Source organism: Mus caroli, unplaced genomic scaffold (assembly GCF_978045245.1).
Source record: "Mus caroli unplaced genomic scaffold, Mus_caroli_1 scaffold_1, whole genome shotgun sequence".
In the NCBI taxonomy this organism is placed as follows: Eukaryota; Metazoa; Chordata; class Mammalia; order Rodentia; family Muridae; genus Mus; species Mus caroli.
This window is the reverse complement of record NW_028227256.1, coordinates 187,705,242-187,723,384: the sequence shown is the minus strand read 5'-3', so window position 1 is coordinate 187,723,384 and position 18,143 is coordinate 187,705,242. Positions and strand designations below refer to the sequence as shown.

General features: G+C 49.4%; 1 protein-coding gene across 1 annotated transcript in view; it reads left to right on the top strand.

Moving 5' to 3' along the window:
* The window catches only part of Smyd2 (SET and MYND domain containing 2), a 41,464-nt gene that overhangs the window by 16,257 nt on the left and 7,064 nt on the right, over positions 1 to 18,143 (top strand). Inside the window, exons 3-7 of the mRNA XM_021167841.3 lie at positions 6,235 to 6,345; positions 8,673 to 8,733; positions 9,412 to 9,536; positions 14,372 to 14,439; positions 16,971 to 17,073. Of these exons, the coding sequence (XP_021023500.1) occupies positions 6,235 to 6,345; positions 8,673 to 8,733; positions 9,412 to 9,536; positions 14,372 to 14,439; positions 16,971 to 17,073 (468 nt within the window). The remainder of the gene's footprint in view (positions 1 to 6,234; positions 6,346 to 8,672; positions 8,734 to 9,411; positions 9,537 to 14,371; positions 14,440 to 16,970; positions 17,074 to 18,143) is intronic.

The following is an 18,143-nucleotide window of genomic DNA, read 5'->3' as shown; positions in this document are numbered from 1 at the left end:
CAGGAAGGCAGACTCATTGGCTCCACAAAAGTCTCAGTACCCTCCCACCTCTTGGCTCATCCCTCACTGACAGTGTGTGCACAGGGAGACAGTTCCTCCACTCACAGTGTGTGCACAGGGAGACAGTTCCTCCACTCACAGTGTGTGTGTGTGTGCACACAGGGAGACAGTTCCTCCACTCACAGTGTGTGTGTGTGCACACACAGGGAGACAGTTCCTCCACTCACAGTGTGTGTGTGTGTGTGTGTGTGTGTGTGCGCACAGGGAGACAGTTCCTCCACTCACAGTGTGTGTGTGTGCGCACACAGGGAGACAGTTCCTTCACTCACAGTGTGTGTGTGTGTGCACACAGGGAGACAGTTCCTCCACTCACAGTGTGTGTGTGTGCACACACAGGGAGACAGTTCCTCCACTCACAGTGTGTGTGTGTGCACACACAGGGAGACAGTTCCTCCACTCACAGTGTGTGTGTGTGCACAGGGAGACAGTTCCTCCACATCGCATCCAGAAGCATCCTTGCTCCTGCACTGGGATCAGGTACCTGTGCTTATTATATTGGTAGAAAAATAACTTTGAAAGATAAGCTTGAAAAGAACCATGAGCACAAAACCCTACCACCTCTTACTTTGCCATGGACTGATGCTTAAGTTTATTTTACCATCAATAGATTATTACTGAAAATTCAGAGGTGTAGTCTAGAGACATAGATAGATTGGTACATGCGTGGCTAGATAGATGATTGATAGAGAAATAGATATTTATATAGATAAGTCAGTGTACTGGCTGGTTTTGTGTGTCAACTTGACACAGGCTGGAGTTATCACAGAGAAAGGAGCTTCAGTTGGGGAAGTGCTTTCATGAGATCCAGCTGTGGGGCATTTTCTCAATTAGTGATCAAGGGGGAAAGGCCCATTGTGGGCGGTGCCATCCCTGAGCTGGTAGTCTTGGGTTCTATAAGAGAGCAGGCTGAGCAAGACAGTAAGTAACATCCCTCCATGACCTCTGCATCAGCTCCTGCTTCCTGACCTGCTTGAGTTCCAGTCCTGATTTCCTTGGTGATCAACAGCAATGTGGAAGTGTAAGCTGAATAAACCCTTTCCTTCCCAACTTGCTTCTTGGTCATGATGTTTGTGCAGGAATAGAAACCCTGACTAAGACAGGTAAATAGGTAGAGATAGAGAGACATTTATATATAGATATATGATAGGTAGGTAGATAGACATTGATAGATAGATAGACAGACAGACATTTATAGATAGATAGGTGATAGATAGACATTTATAGATAGATATTTAGAGAGATAGATATTTAGATAGGTAAATATTTAGAGAGATGGTAAATAGATATTTAGAGAGATGATAGATAGATAGACATTTATAGATAGATGATAGATATTTAGATAGATAGATAGGTATTTAGATAGATGGATGATAGGTGGGTGGGTGGGTGGATGGATGGATAGATAGATAGATAGATAGATAGATACTTTACCTCTCAAGGAAAAGACTTGTGGCATCTATTTGGGTTCAAGTGTTTCCGAATCTCTTCTGAGTTTGAGTATTATTTCTCAGGAAAGTGAGCTTGTATCTTAAGAATGTTTTATAAGAATTGCAGTCAGGTAGTAGTAGCTTTGAGGGGATACAAAGATAGCTTTGTATCTTAGGGGAAAAAAATCTTAGAAAAGCTGAAAAGTATTTTTTTTAAAGAATATATGGTTGCCTTTTTAGAGTTTTTGTACACTGTAATTTTCTTTTACAATTTCTCATGCACTGTATTATGGCAGGCGGCCTCTGGTGGAAGAGAGTGAACACTGAGAGTGGGGTTTATGGGGCTGTAGCTCGGTTGCTGGGGTACCACTTGCAGGCAGGCTCAATCCCCAGCACCATGAAAGTCAAGCTTGTCACTCACCTGTCTACTTAGCTCTTGAGAGGGAAGGCAGGAGTTTAAGGCTAGCCTTGGCTTTCTAGGGAGTTCTAGACCAACCTGGGCTATATGAGACCCTACTTCCTAAAACAAATAAAAAGCAAAGAAAACAAACAAAATGCCCAATGCTATCTGATATTTCTACCAGATCTGTTTCTCCTTTTTTCAAAAAAATTTAATTTGGTATTCATGGAGGCCAGAGTGGGCATCAGAGCCTCTAGAGATGGAGTTGTAGACAGTTGTGAGCTGCCACGTGGGTGCAGGAAACTGAACCTCGGTCCTATGGAAGAGCAGCCAGCGACTAAACTACTGGGCCATCTCTTCAGGTCCTAGTCTTTTAAAATAAAGATGAGCAGAGTCATTGGAGGACATGTCTGTCACTCTTCCCATAGTCCCCGTCTCTCACCTCACCTTTCAGAAGGAATCGCAGCTGGACCAGAGTCGGCTCTAATGCTAATTATCTTTTTGGCAAACCTAGCCTGATGCTGCTTACTCAAGCTCTGTCTTTCCTGTTCTAACATGGTCAGAAACTCCTTGAGGTCAGACACTCAGTCCCCTCTCCCTTCTGATGTCAGCAGCAAGGCTGGCTTAATGACTAACACAATTAAGAGTGGACAGGGGCCAGGTACTGTTATATGTGCTTCTTGTGGGCCGCCTGCTGGCATTCCCTCTGCCAGACCTGTCTGTCTGAGTGAACGTCCACCGCCCAGGTTGAAGGCCCCCATGCAGCACAGGCTTCAGGCCTTGGTCTGATTGTCACTGTTAGAAGGTGTGAAATCACAGACACCGAGTTCCAGACTTGCTAAGTAACGAGAGGATCATGTTATTTACAGCCTTGAAGACAGGTGCATGGGGATTACGAGGCTGCATGGGCTGCCATAGCTGCTGCAGAACAGAGTCTAAATGGGGGGTCTCTTAGAGTCCCAGGCTGGTAGCCACCCTGCCTCAGGGCCTCAGCGTCCCTGAAGTTCAGTGAGCTTCTTTTTCCTTGGAAGACAGACCTGCCATAGAAGTCAATGTGATGTATTATTTACAGGAGTGTCAATTTTAAATTAATTATGTGAATGAGTATGTTATATTGATACAATTGATTAATTGTGATAAATGTTAGTGTTTCTCCCAGGAGTTGATGCTTGAGAAATACCAAGCCCCTCTCAATCAAGGAAACCAGTAGTGTACAGACCCTGAATTTTTTTCAATACAGGGTTTCTCTATCTCTAGTTGCCCTGGAACGCACTCTATAGACCAGGCTAGCCTCAAACTCATAGACCCGTCTGCCGCTGCCTCCTGTGTGCTGGGATTAATGGAGTATGCTACCATGAGAACCGTCTTAATGCAGGCTTTCTCATGAGTTCTTGGAGGCCCTGTGGCACTTGCCTCTGAGTTCTGCCTGCTGGTGCCACCTCTGCTCAGCTGCCACAGGCCTTCCTCATCCCTTCCTCTGTGCCTTGTGGCCACCCTGGATGCAGAGGAGTCTGTTGGACTTGTAGAGCAAGCCCCACCCGCTCCCTCCTCTGCCTCCTCCTTATGCTCTGTGGTGTAGCCTGCAGCTAAAAACAGCTCCCGTGCTCCCAAGGGTGCCTCCATTTTCTCCCTGTCCCTGCTCGCGGTTATATCGGGCGTGGCGTTATTTAACTCCGTGAGCATCTTGGCGCAGAACCTGAGCCCCAGGGATATGCCAGGTGCTGCAGTAAATCAGGAGGACAGATTTTGTCTTCCCCTTGGGGTTCAGTGGAGGAGAGGGGCCAGGGAGACAGTCACTTAACAACTTTACTGAGTGTCCTGTGAATGGCAGGCTTAGGTATAAGACCAGGGGTCCCCACTGTGAATAACACAGGGTGGGTGCCTTTATTCTCATGGGGGCTGATGTGCGGGTAGTGGGGAGAACTAAGAAGGAGAAGGTGGTGGAAGGGAGCGTGGGGGTGGGTGGGGGCGGGGGGAGACTCTTTGGTAGCTTAGGGCAGGTTTCTCAAAAAGCTGACCATGGGGGAGCAGAGGTGTAGAGACCAGCAGGAGTCAGGGAGATAGCACTAGACAGCTAATACTGCAGGCCCAAGGGCCCTCGAGGGAGGGACAGGAAGGATGACCACAGGGCAACAGAGAGTCCGGAAAATGTGGAGGGAAGGCCAGCCAGAGAGCCATCCCCACCACCTTGCATGTGGTGCTGAGACGAGCCCTTCTGTGTAAGGTGAGAAGTCATGGAGGGTTCCGAGCTGACGCCCTGTCCTGCTCTCTGGTGTTTGCAGGGCAAAGGACATAAGCAAGTACTCAGCTAAAGATGTGGCAGTGATGGTGGCCGAGCTGGCGAGCCGGTCCTGATGGCACCCAGCACCACGTGTGACGGTGGATGGGACACGGGACACACATGCACGCACATGCACATACACACACACACACACACACACACACACACGCTTGTGCATGCTAAAGGTCAAATTTGAGCACCATTCTTTAGGACTTGTCCACCTTGGGCTTTAGGATTTTGGGTTTGTGTGTGTGTGTCTGTGTGTGTGTGCTTTGTTTTGTTTGTTTGTTTGTTTGTTTGTTTGTTTGTTTGAGCCAGGGTCTGTCACTGACCTGAGGCTGACCACTTAGACTGGGCTATCTGGCCTGTGAGTCCCTAGGGATCCTCCTGTCTCTGCATCTCCAGTGGTGACATTTACACACATACTACCTCACTCACCCTTTTTTTTTTCTTTTTTAGCAAGGGTTCTGGGACTCACACTCAGGTCCTCAAGCTTGCATAGGCAAACCCTTAACCAGTGACCCATCTCTAAGCCAGAGTCTAACCTGGAGGGCAGAATAGAAAGATTGGCTAGAGTTGGAGGTCGTCTGTAACTCCAGGCGTTTGTTGTAGGCTTCTGGAAGAATGGACTTGCTGCTTCCTGAGCTGGGGAAGGCAGAGGATAGAACAGGCCAGTTCCATTGTGGACCAGACAGTACTTCTGGGCTCCCAAAGTTCACAAGCACCTAGCGTTATTTCCCAGTCCCTCCCCTGACCCCAGCCAGCCCTTCCTTCCTCCCAAATCCCTTGCCATTTCTGCCACAGTAGAAGGAGCTCAGTGCAGAATCCAGGGCGGGCACTGAGGCAGAACCCTTGGAGGAAAGCTGCTTACTGGCTTAGTCAGGCTCATGCTTACCCTCCACCACCACCGCTCACTTCCCACCCTCACCCCCCACCCCAGTTTCTTATACAGCCTAAGCCTACCTGCCTAGGGATGGTGCCGCCCACAGTGGGCTGGATCCTCTCACTGTAATCATAAACCAAGACGGTCTCTCATAGATATGTCTACAGGTCAGCCTGGTCAAGGCAACTCCTCATTTAAAGTTCCCATTCTCAGAAGACTCTAGTTTGTGTCGGGTTTATCATACAAACTGAGCAAGATGGCTGCTTTCCATGACTCCTCTCGTTCTTCCGCAAACAGCCCACCAAAACCTCTTTTCTCCCAGTGCTCCGCCAGGACTGCTCTCCCTGTTTGCTTTTGATTTCCAATCATCAGCAGTGACCTCGGCGGTGACGGGAGTTTTCAGTGGCCTCTCATGGTTCTGCCACCAGGCTTTGCTCTGACATTTGCCCTTCATCCCTAAGTACTTTCTTTAGAGTCTTCAGAATACCTCCTCCCCTCCCCTGTGCACAGATGGCACCTCCACCCCACCCCACCCCCCAGCTGATGAGTGGGCAGTGTTCACCCCTTTACCAGGAAGGCATAGGAAGGAATATAGTGGATGCCTTTGCTGGAGTCTGGTCTGTAACATACCCTCGTTTGTACAAAACGGCAAGAGAGACTGTTGTCAGTGGTTTGTCCCAACCTGAGACCAGAGCTGGAAAAGTACCACCAGCTTCGTAGCCTGAACCACAGCGTGGGACCCTTAAAAATTTTCCCCAAGCAACAAAAAAACACCTTGGCCAAGCCAGAAGCTAGAGGATCAAAGCTAAGGGACTATGTCTGTCTTTCAGGGGTGTTGTTATCTCTAGTTTGTGAGCATTCCTGAGCTTCCCAGGTGGAAGTATGCTCTACTTGACCTTGATTGGGGGACGTACTGCAGGTCTCTTCATACCTTAGTCTATGTATGTGTGTCTCTGAGTGTATTTCTGTGTTTGTGTATGTATCTTTGTGCATATGTGTCTGTCTGTGTATCTGTGTGTGTGTTAATGTGTGTGCATATGTGTATCTCAGTGTCTGTGTATTTGTATATGTGTGTGTGTGTGCTTGTCTGTCTGTCTGTCTGTCTCCATGCCCCACCCATCTGTCTATTTCCCTCTGTGGATGTGTCTATTGCATTAACAGTTTTCCCCCTAACCCTGCTCAGAAGGAAGACTGGCCCTTGCACAAGCTGGAATGCTCCTCCATGGTTGTTTTGGGGGAGAACTGGAATCCTTCGGAGACTGTGCGGCTCACAGCAAGAATTCTGGCCAAACAGGTGAGGGAATGGGAGAAGGTCCTGCTACTTGAATTTTCATTAAAGGTCACAAAGATGACTGGCTGAGCTAGGCTGCACTAGACTGAGCATGTGGCTAAATATCTTTGGACTTGAGCTGCAGTCACACCAACACGTGACGGGAAGGCACTTGGGCATAGGCTTAGCTTGTATCTCCTTCGTGCCCCAGAAGAGGAACATACCCATAGCAGGTCAATCCAGAGCACCCATAGCAGTTCAAACCAGAGCTTTCTCTGGGAATTTTTTTTTTTTAACACAGAAAGCATAGCCATGACTTAAGAGCATCAAAGACCAGACCTGCGGAATTTTCCCAGAGCTTCCAATGAACCAGACCGGTCAGGGAAGCTTTGTGAGTTCATGTGGAGGCAGTCTGTCCCCTATCTTGTGTGTCATTCTGTACCTCTGCTGCTTTGCCCACCTACGTGTAGGCAGGTAAGGACCCAGAGGGAGGCCCAGATACCATGCACAGACAAAGAGGAGTGTGTGGGGGTAGAGCGAGGCTGAGGAGGAGGAGAGCCTGGGAGGGGGAGAGGAGCTGCCCCGTGCATTCATTCTTCCCAGGCTCTCAGGACCGACCGTTGGTTGATGTGTGGCCAGTCCTTCCTAAGCACGTGAGAAGTGCATGCCCGCCTCTGCAGAGACCTGGGTCCTGAAGTCAGCGGGAAGATGTGAGGGGCTTATCTTTGACATCCACTGACGTGTAAGGGAGAATAGGCGGCAGCGTGTCTGCAGAGGGCAGAGGCCTTGCCGTCTGTGTCCGCGTGCCTTGGCTGGGAGGCCTCTGAGCTGCAGATGGGTTTTAAAGCTACCCTCATCCGCCTCTGGCTCTCTCATCCCTTGCAGCTCCCACCTCCTCTTCCAGTCTGATGCTGTGGTTTTAATCTGAGTATGATTGTCACGATCGGCGTGTGCTCGTGTCCCCAGATCAGGTTTAGCATCCTGAATGTGTAAACAGCAGTAGAACATTCTAGAACTGTGAGGTCATCTTTCCACTGCGTTCAGCTGGGGTCGGGTGACTAAAAAGACCGACTGTGAGTAAGCAGACAGGGGTTGCCTGCAGAGTAAGACCCAGAGATGAGGGTGGGTGTTTGTTTGTTTGTTTGTTTGTTTTTTCTGGAGAAGACGAACTGCCTGTTACTAAATGACAATTCTCTGTGAATTAGTAGCCGATGGCAGAACAGAGGAACAGGGTGGATGTGGCTGGTACAGTCTTGGGTTACTAGTCCTTCAGATTGTATCAAGCCCTGCCCATTGGGAGACCAGTCCCTTCCTCCCCTGCCTTCCCAGGGTCTCTGACAGTGCTGTGTTAAGGACTCAGAAGGAACGTGTATGCTGCCCCGCCACCCCTGGGTAGGATGACTTCTTACAGAAGTGTGCCTTGTGAATGAAAGATGTCCACTCTGGCTTTGGCTCCTGGGTGAGCAGTCTGAGAGCTGGGGTGAGTTTAGAGGTTCCCTTCAGTTTCCGTTATAATTACCCCTAACCAACTGTTAAATAAAAAGGCACCTGGCCATCTCTTCTTCCCTGTAGGAATAGGTGATTTAAAAACTCAGACCATTTGTATTCCAGGAGCCTGCAAAGGATTAGGGAGACAGGCGACCAACTACCCAGGGTAGCTGCACACGCTAAGGAGGGAGGGGAGAGCTAGACCAGCCAGCCACCTGTATCCCCACATTGAATGGCCAGATTACAAAGCCCAGGCCTCAGGCCAGCTCCTGAGCTCTGCGTTTGAACTCTTGTCAACACCGAGTTTCTTCATGTTCTCAAAGCCTCGTGGGCTCACTATTGTTAGCTCCTCTTAGGCTGTCTAGAACAAAGGCAGCGTGTGTTTCAAGTGAGGCCCCGCTTGCAGACACAACCTAGAGTGTTCCTTTTGAAATGTGGAATTTGAGATCATTTTAGCCTATGCTTAAAGAAAGCGGGAAATGGATGGGGTTGCATTTTGTTCCTTTTTAGAAAGAAGAGTAATAAATAGTGTGGTTTGTCCGTAGACTCAATCCTTTCAAGTTGGGACCCTAAAAAGTTGTTTTGTGGCCCCGTTCTTTTCTGTAATGAGCATTTCTGAGCCTACTGTGTGTGTGTGTGTGGTGTGTGTCCGGGTGTTAGGGTACAGCGGACCCTTTCAAACGCTATTAAAATAAGCCCTTTGGATCTGGAGGTTGGACAGACTTAGCACCAAGTGTGGACTCCTCAAGTAGATTTCTTCCTTGGACATGGCTGTGTTGTCTTCATGTGGATATAACCAGGAAAGAGGTGTGTCTGACCCCGGGCGTTGACATTCCTCTCTGATTTTTGTCTCCGATTACTAGAAAATCCACCCAGAGAGGACACCTTCAGAGAAACTGTTGGCTGTGAGGGAGTTTGAGTCACGTGAGTATTCCTCTGATGGACGAGCGTCTATCTTAGTCACAGATTTAACGTGCATCCAGTGGTATTGGGGGCAGAAATAATTGTTCTCAGTAAGGATGGTGACTTTCAAAAACCAAAGCTCTTAGCCTTGTTTCTCCCGAGTGTACAAGTCTGTCAGGACACGGTAGGGAGGCGGAGGTCACGAGGTAGCCTTCTCCTGCTCCCGACGTGATGGATGGTGTCCAGTCCCAGCAGCTCTGCATCTAGGAAAGAGCCGAAATCTGTATGTGCACGTGTGCACATGTCCATGTTTGTATGCAGGTGTTCATGCACTCACGTGTAGGTTTGTATGGAAGCCAGAGGACAACCTTGGGCATGACAGTTTACCAACCAGTTTCCTCAGCCTCGTCCGTCCGGATGGCCTTACCAAAAGGTGTTAAGTCAGAGCTACCCAGCTCCTCGGCTGTGACCCAGACCCCAGGGTCCTAAAGTGAGGGACATTGAGGCCGGATGTCATATACAGTTAGTTGTATCTTTCTTACCTCACTGTGACTCGTGGTTGGTTGGAATGTCAGGTTTGTCAGTTACACCAAGTCATGAGAAAGTGTTCTGTGGGGCTCGCCCCCCCCCCCCACGCACACACACTGTTTATAACAGGAAAGAGCCAGGCTTTCTGTGGTAACGGCTTGTTCCCTGCAGATCTGGACAAGCTGGACAACGAGAAGAAAGATCTCATCCAGAGTGACATCGCCGCTCTCCACCAGTTCTACTCCAAGTACCTGGAATTCCCTGACCACAGCAGTCTCGTGGTGCTCTTCGCCCAGGTAAGGGTGCCAGCCCCCAGGAAGACCCTCCCACAGCTACTCACAAGGGCATCTACCTGACAGGGTCCTGGACCCCCTGGGAAGTGAGTACCGGCGCGGGCCTGGGGCTTACCGGCCCAAGCCAATGAGAGGCCTTTCCTCAAAAGTCAAGGTGGACTCGGCAGAGAGACGCCTCGGAGGTTAAGGGCATTTGTTGCTCTTTTGAGGACTTGGGTTCTGTTCCCAGAACCCATGCATTGGCTCACAAATCACCTGTAACTCCAGTTCTGGGAGAGCAAGGCCCTCTTCTGAGCCCCACAGGTACCAGGCACGCATTGTGCATACATACAGGCAAAGCATTCATATACGTAAAATAAAACAAAAAACATGGACAGCGACCGAGAAGCACCACCCAAGGTTGTCCTCCGTCCTTCGTGCTACATACGTGAAAACACACCACATGGAGACGCACACTCACATGCCACATGATAAAAACACACTAAGCATTCTTCCACATGGAAGCGAGAAAGCCGTCTTTCCTCGGTTCAGCTCCAGTGAGAACCACTTTTAATGGTTCAGTGGGTTATCCACAGACCTCAAGTGTAACATGAGACATCTCAGCCACTGTTATCATAATCAGAAAGCTACTCCTTGTGCAAGGCATCATGGCTTCCAGTTACACATGATCAGGCGGAAACCCTGATGTCCTCAGGCCCACTTCTGGGTTTGCACCACATTTGCCCCAGCATCTGTTTCTTCCTGTCTGTCTCACTGCTGGATGAGAGACTCAACAAGCAACTTAGGAAGGAGTCTATTCTGGCTCAGGAGTTGAGGGTACAGAACACGGTAGGCAGGTGGATAGCTGGGGCTAGGGAGGGCATCAGGGACTCTTCATTCAGTCCGGCCCCTGCCATGTCATGATGCCATACACGTGGAGGGTAAGCCTTCCCTCTTTGGTTAACCTAACCCAGGCACCCCTCAGACATGCCCAGAGGCTGGTTTCTGGAGCAAATCTAGATGCTGTCAGTATTAAACATCACGACAGCCAAAGGTGATGGGTGTGGGTGAGGGCAGAGAGTGCCTTTGTAGCCTGGATATATGGGAGGTTTTCCTCGCCGGGGCATGCTTACATGAGAAGAGTGCAGTTTGTCACAGCTGTGGGAAAGCAGACCTCCCTTTAACAGTGTGACTCCCGCTGGCAGATCTTCCCATGTTGATGTGCTTGGCTCACGGGACTCACATGAGAAACTGCACCTTCACATCCAAGTCAAGGGCATGTGTGGAAAAATGAAGTGAGCCATTTGTGTGCCTGAGGGAACACGCAGGTATATGTATATATGTGTGGGTGTAGGCATACTTATATATTACAGGTATATGTATGTGTGTGTGGGTATAGGCATACCTATACATAACTAGGTAATTTATTCCTTTATAATCTTTATGTTGATTAAATTTTAGTAGCCGTTCCAAAACTGTTCATGCACACATTCATGCTTCCTTTCCGCTTTTCTTTTCATAGGACCTCATAGAGCTCAGGCTAGAATCAAGCTATGTAGCCAAGGATGGGCATTAAGCTTCTGATTCCCTTACCTCCACTTCCCGAGTTCAGGAGCTACAGGCGAGCACCACCACTCCCAGGGCTTCCTGTATCCTGGGCAAACACTCCACCCACTGCACCACATCCAAAGCTCCCTGCCCCCCTCAGATATACCCCATGTGTATGGATTTTAGGGGAAAATTTAGTACCCCTGAAGAAAAGGCTAAAGGAAAAAAGAGGTGCGGCCTAGCCCCACCTTACCCTCTGACCTTCTCCCCGCCCAGCTCTCTCTCTCTGTGTGAGTGTGTGTGTGTGTGTGTGTGTGTGTGTGTGTGTGCTGTTCACCCCTGAGCCTCTGATGTGTTCTGGGGGCCCCTGCAGTGCAGCTGGCAGCTGAAGGTGACTGCAGGCTTCTGAGCTGTGTTTTAATCACTCCAAACCTGTGCGTGGCTAAGAAGTATATTTTTGGTACACAGCCTACATCTAGTTTAAATGCTAATTATGAGAATAGCTTTAGCAAGGCACTTACGCCTGATTTGACTGGAAAAAAAGACCATAGCCCATGCATCTTTCTTAATGTGCTAGTCCCCGCTTCTCTAGGGATATCTCCGAAGGGAGGGAAGGCTGGCAGGAAAATCACCATGCAGTTTGGCTCAAACAGCATCACCGAGTCTCCAAAAGGAAGAGCGATGACACTCAGGCGCCCAGGAGAAGATGCAGGCACACTCCCACACAATAAGGGGAGGGACTGAGGAGTGAAGATATGGATGTCATCGTGCCCCTGGGGGGATGGAGTAGGCCAATCCAGCCAGGGCCACTGCAGTGGAAGGACTGCAGATGAGCGGATCAAGGGCTCGGTTCCCAAAGGCCAGGGAGCTGACCGTCCCTCCATCTGTTTTGATATTTCTTCTTAATCTCCCTTTCACTCTGGTTTAGCAAGCATTTATCGTCGGCCATTGTGGGTACTACACTGAAGCAGCCATCCAGCAGGAGAGAGCCATTTTGCTTAGTACATAGCCAGTAATACCTAAGAAAGGAGTTCCTGCACAAAGAAATTTACTGAAGGAAAGAAAATTCCGATTAATTCTACCCAATGTGGGTTGGCAGCCATTGGTTAAAGTGCCAACTTTTGCTTAGGAATCCTTGGTCTCTGGGATTGATTATGAGCCTGTAGCTTCTGCCTCCTACTTCTTTTTCCTCCTCCTTCCCTCCCTCCCATGCCCCCTCTTCTTTCTTTTTTTCCTCTTCCTTCTTGCCTCAACTACTGCAAGTAAAATTTTGGCTTTCACCATGGTAAGTGCGAGGATTCCTAAATGTTTCCAGTAACAGCTTTATATGAAATCGCCACATTCACAGTTAATAGATGGAGCTATCGTGAGAAACAGTGAGGCTGGAGCAATTGATTAGCAAGTAAAGCCCTTGCCATGCAAGGACAAGGACCAGGACCCAAGTTCAGATCCCAGGACCGCCATACAGGTAGCTGTAGCCAGGAGCACCAGTCCACCCCAGCAGTGGTGCTACAGCAGTAGGAGAGGGAGAGAAGGAGCATTCTGAAGCCTGCAAGCCAGCAAGCCTGCCTTCTGCTGCAGCAAACATGGGACCCCATCTCAGACGACGTGGAAGATAAGGATTGATGCCTGAAGTTGTCCTTGAACCTACATACTCACAGATGCGGGCATGTGTGCATGCACACACAAGCATACACATGTATGCATACAAACACACACACGTGCACACACACACACACACACGCATGCACACATAACACTCACAAATACAAGCACACATGGACACACGCGCCCACCACCCCAGTTCAGGCATAGAAAAAATTTTAAAAGGAGCAAGCATAGTCTGGTGTGCAGAAGCCACGCTTTGTCAGAGTGCCCCGCCGGGCTCCCTTGATGCTGCTCATATCTCACATCCTTGAACAGTCACTCAGCCATGTGCACCCGGGATCCCTGGTTTTCACAGCTGTAAGGTAGGCTGCTGTATTCACACTAGCAAGATACTATATCCAGTACTCACCGGAAAAAACTCTGAGCTGTGGCAGCGTCTCCAAGTGCGGGAGGAGGTGGGGGCCTCTGAGAAGCAGAGGGACCAAGTCAGTCATGGGGGCCCAGCCACCTCAGCCTTCACCACTGCCCGGCTTCGTGACAGTAACTCTGGCTGCTCCCTCAGCTTCTAGAAAGAGAAGACACTGGGTCTCCAGGCCTGAGGTTTCCAGTCCTTATAACGATCACCTATGGAGTTGTCGTCTCTCACAGGCTAAACGTTGCCGTGGTTGTCCTTCTCTGTCAAGTGCCCTGCATGTTGTCACGCTTAGCACTGTGTGTGAAAAGAGACATCTCCAGAACTGTCGTGAATAGCCATCATTCTCAGCCTGTTCTCCTTGACTTAGTCCTCTGTGTGTGTGTGTGTGTGTGTGTGTGCGCACGGAGGAAGCCTCAGGTCACCTTGTATGTCCTTCCTCAAGAGCTGTCCACTTGGTGTCCTGAGATGGACCTGTCCTGGGTTCTGAGGCTCTCCAGTTAGGCCAGCCAGCCAGCCAAGGAGCTCCAGGAATCTGTCCGTCTCCACCTCTTCCATGCTGGGATTATAAGTGCACACTGCAGGGATCAAACTCAGGTCCCCATACTTGCAAGGCAAGCACCTTCTGCTGAGCCCTCTCCCCAGCCCAACTCTGACCACCGTTGACCCGCAGTGATCTCAAAGGCAAGAAAAGGACAGGGATCGATTTGGCTGAAGTCTCCTTGCCTTTGTCAGGGTTCTCCGTTCCTCTGCCCTCAGAGGAAGGGACCAGAGTCCATCTCACAGGTGAGGAGAGGCTTCCAAGTTACCACCTCAGCAACTGAGGTGGACATTGGGTTACAAGTTTCCTTTTCTAAGAGCGTATGATTGGGAGATGGGGTCTGTCTCTGTCTCTCTCTCTCTCTCTCACACACACACACACACACACACACACAACACTCCGTGGTCTCACTGGAGCTCTTCCCAGGAGGCAGCCTGACTTCCTGACACACGGACAAGGTTTCAGTCCCATAAGCCCCATCACAGGACCCCAGTGTGCCCAGGCCACTCTAACTCTGAGGAGCTCTCTGAGCGCACGGAGAGGAGCTTTGACCCAGCATGTCTGCTTCTCTCTGTTGATACACTAAGATGTGAGGTGAATTTTATTTGGACAAAGGATGCCTTGGCCACAGGAACACCTGCATGCCTTTGATGATTGGGGGTGGGGAATCTGTAACTGGAAGTTTCTCCCTCCTCCCCTTGCCACCCCTCATCTCCCCCCACCCACCCCCCACCCCCTGTTTCGCTGCAGGTGAACTGTAATGGCTTCACTATTGAAGATGAAGAGCTCTCCCATTTGGGATCGGCGATATTTCCTGAGTAGGTTAAGTCTGACTTCATTTCTTTCCCTTTGTACTTATTTAACACTAATTTGATTTTTTTTCTTTACATAACCCACCTGACTGTGTGTGGCAGACATGAAACTCCAAGTGAATTAAGACAGCTTTTTAATCTGTCAGATTTCAAAATATTTCCCCTCCACTTAAGGATCTGGAGGTGGCAGTTAGCAGAGCGGTGGCGGAGACATCCCGCCAGCCCCAGAGCTGTTGTGAAGAAGTATCAGTGCGGAGAAGCCTGTGGCTTGCTGGGAAGTGTGCTCTCTGCTGGGCTGCGGGTCTGGAGATCTTGTTTCTTATGCTCAAAGCGAGACATTAATTGCACATGCAAGGACTAACCGTGGTTTAGGTAGAGAATGTATGAACTCCTGCCCATCTACCTGTTTTGGAAAATACCAGTGGAGAGTGGCATCGTTTAGAGGGAGGCTAGGCTGAGATAGTAAACTAGAGAAAGTTTTCAAAGCATTATCGGGCATTTTCCCCCTCCTGATTTCTGGAATATCTGGGTAATTCCTGAAAGACCAGCGAGATCATGTGGAAATTCCAGAACAGTTGGTCCCTATTTCACAGGAGGAGCCAGGGAAACCTTTGTGCATCCTGAACAGATCCACACCATCATTCCACGATGCAGAGGGTGGGAGTGTTTGGGGTTCTGTTGAAGTCCCCTGGGGATGCCTGCTGCTCCTCACGTGCCATTCCATGTGCTAGTGCTGGGTGTTTGTGTCTGCTGCTGGGCTGCAGGCATCAGGGATGTCAGGAGAAGGGGGCCTGAGTGAGCAGACCCTGGCTTGGGCAGCTTTCTCCAGAGAGAGAAAAAGTACCGGTGTTGGCCCTTAGGCCAAGGTGAGGTCAGCTGCAGGCAGAACCGTGGAGAGGTCCAGAGTGCCTCTTGGCAGAGATTCTCATAGACTTTTGGGAAGAGAACAGAGAAAAGGACAGGCATGGGCTCTGCAAAGACAGCCCAGACAAGCCATTGAATTCTGCACTGTGGGCTGTTTATGAATGTCTGAGGATGTCTGGATTGGAGACCTCACCATGTCCCATGGCAGCCAAAAATGACAACTGTGGATCCTGAGCTGCCTGCCTGTTTGTTTTACTGCCATCCCCACTACCTCTGTTTAGAGAGACAGCCTAGCACTTTTCCAAGAAGGTCCTAGAAACCTGCTATTCCTTGCTTTTAACCTGCGCCTTTGGGAGCTTTGCGGAGCAGACATCCCAGCACCTGATGCCCTAAGCGTCCCTGTAGGAACCTAAGTAGGCTGTAGTATCAGGTAGAGACGTCCCTCCACAGGAATAAGAACAAGAACTGGCTACCGGTTCGTGCCAGGTGTGAAGCTCGTCACCCGCTCTGCTCAGCCCTCTAGCAGGCAGGATGGAGGAGGGTTGCGTCTTTCCAAGACACACCATGATGGGGCAGAAACCTTCAGTGGTCCTGGGACCCCTTTGTTTTGTTGTTTTGTTTTGGTTTTTTTTTTTTTTAAATCCTGAGGCAAGTAAGAGAAGGGTTCTAGTCTCTCATGGGCCAGGCAGTGCCAGTTTTCCCAGTGGTGACACGGACAGGCATGCCCAGGAGAGCATAAGCCCTGGTTTCTGGGCATTTTTAATTGGGGAAAAATCCTTTGGGACTGAAACCACATCAATGCGTGATTTCAAAGGCAGCATCTGTGAGATCAAGCACTTTCCCCTGTAGTTGAGAAATTTCTGTTCTCAGAACTTTGACCTTGAAATAATCAGAAAGCTCAAAGCACCTCACCTAGGCGAGTCTCTCTCCTGTCACTGTCCCTAAAAAGCAGACAGCAGCAGGAGCGGCCATGTCCCAATTTCCCAGATTTGGAGATTGAGGTGCCTCTCTGGGGCCCTAGGGGGTGGGAGGATCACAGCCCATCCTCCCCCAAGCAGATGGCATTTCTCAACATCTGAAAGGAACGTTTGAGAAATGATCCACTTAGACAAAAGGACAGCCCCTTTGTCTTGCACCTGTGTGTACGTGGGAGCACCCAGCTGCAGGCATTGTCTGTGAGTCTGTCTGTCCAGACGGAATACTTCGGATAGTTGTTATTCGTTTATAGCTAGAGATCAGATTTCATATTTGAGTATAGTGAAAAGAGTGCCATGCCAGCCATCGGAGCTGAGGATGTGGCTCGATAGGGTAGAGCGCTCACCTACCATGTATAGACCACTGGGTCTGGGCCCCAAAAGCGCATAAATTGGATGTGGTGACACATTGGAGGATCAAGCCTTCAAGGTCTTGGAGTGAATTTATAGTGAATTCTTAGACCAGTCAGGGCTACTGGTGACCCTGTCTTAAAAAAACAAAACAAAACGAAAAGGCTAGGTATTATTCTAAATGCTCAGTGAACATGCTCTCAGGGTAGTCTGAGCTGGCTCTCTATATACTTTTAACCGTCTTACACAGGCTCAGCTCCTCTTACTCACCAAACAGTAAGCAGTAAGTCACTTCAACAGCCAGCCCACGGCTTTCAGACAACTTGAGTTTTCACTTTTGATTGGCAGTGTTGCATTGATGAATCACAGCTGCTGCCCGAATGTCATTGTGACCTACAAAGGGACCCTGGCAGAAGTCAGAGCTGTACAGGAAATCCACCCAGGAGACGAGGTGAGAGTACAGCTAAACTGTCTGTTTTGGGGCCCTTTCTCGGTTACCTCCCAGATTTGGGACCTGGCTTGATGTTCCTTGCCAAATACATGGGTGCTTGTCATTTTCTTTGGCCAGATAGAAGCAAGAAATACATTTGAATTAAATTCTTTTTTTTTTTTCAAATTCATTGTTTTACTTTGCATGCTTGTATATGCACGCCTCTGGGGTTACAGCACCAAGTGGGTGCTGGGAATTAAACTGGGGACCTCTGTAAGAACAAATGCTCTTAACTTTGGCGCTCTCTCTCTAGCCTCCTGCAATGACGTTCTCATCTCATATTTTACAGTCTGGGTATCCCTGTTGTCAGACAATCGGCTAGTGAGTTCCATAACACCCCACAAAGCTCTAAAACATTGCTGCCTGTGTTCGTTACTGTTTTCGTGGTGATAAAATGCCCAACAGAAGCAGCAAGTCTGAGAATGGTCTCGCTCTGTGATACAGACCTGTCCAGCTGACAGTCGGTGTCAACGGCCAGTCAGTGTCAACTACCACAGCACTGGAACAGCCGGGCAGGAGCTAAAGAGGCACAGTCCACGAGGCCTGTCTTCCCGTTCCCCTTCTTAGAAGTGGCCAGTCACATGCCCAGATGAGGAAGCAGAGGCACTGTCAGGCAGGAGGCTCCATCAGCTTCCTTCCCTGCTGTAGGGGAGGTAGAGAGAGCCACATTCTTTACCACCTGTTCCCTGAACCACTTCTCTTGTCTGTTGCTGTGTGTGACTATGCTTTCTGGGTTAAGTTTTGAACCCGCAATGCTGTTTTGAAGGACGTGTCTGAATACTTAAAACTTTAAGTAGAATTCCCAGTGCTATGTGACGCAAGCTTTGATTTCTCTGGAAGGTTTTTTAGCAGTTCACAGCTGGCATTCAAGCCTCCTTCCACCCCATCTCTAAATCCAGCATGAGGTGGGGATCCAGTGTGGAGCCAGGATGTTGAGGGTCTTGACCGGGTTTGTGGAGATGACCTTGAGGCCTCTTTTAAACTTGAAATGGCCAGGCTGGTAGACTACCTAGAGAGGCTAATGACCTGGA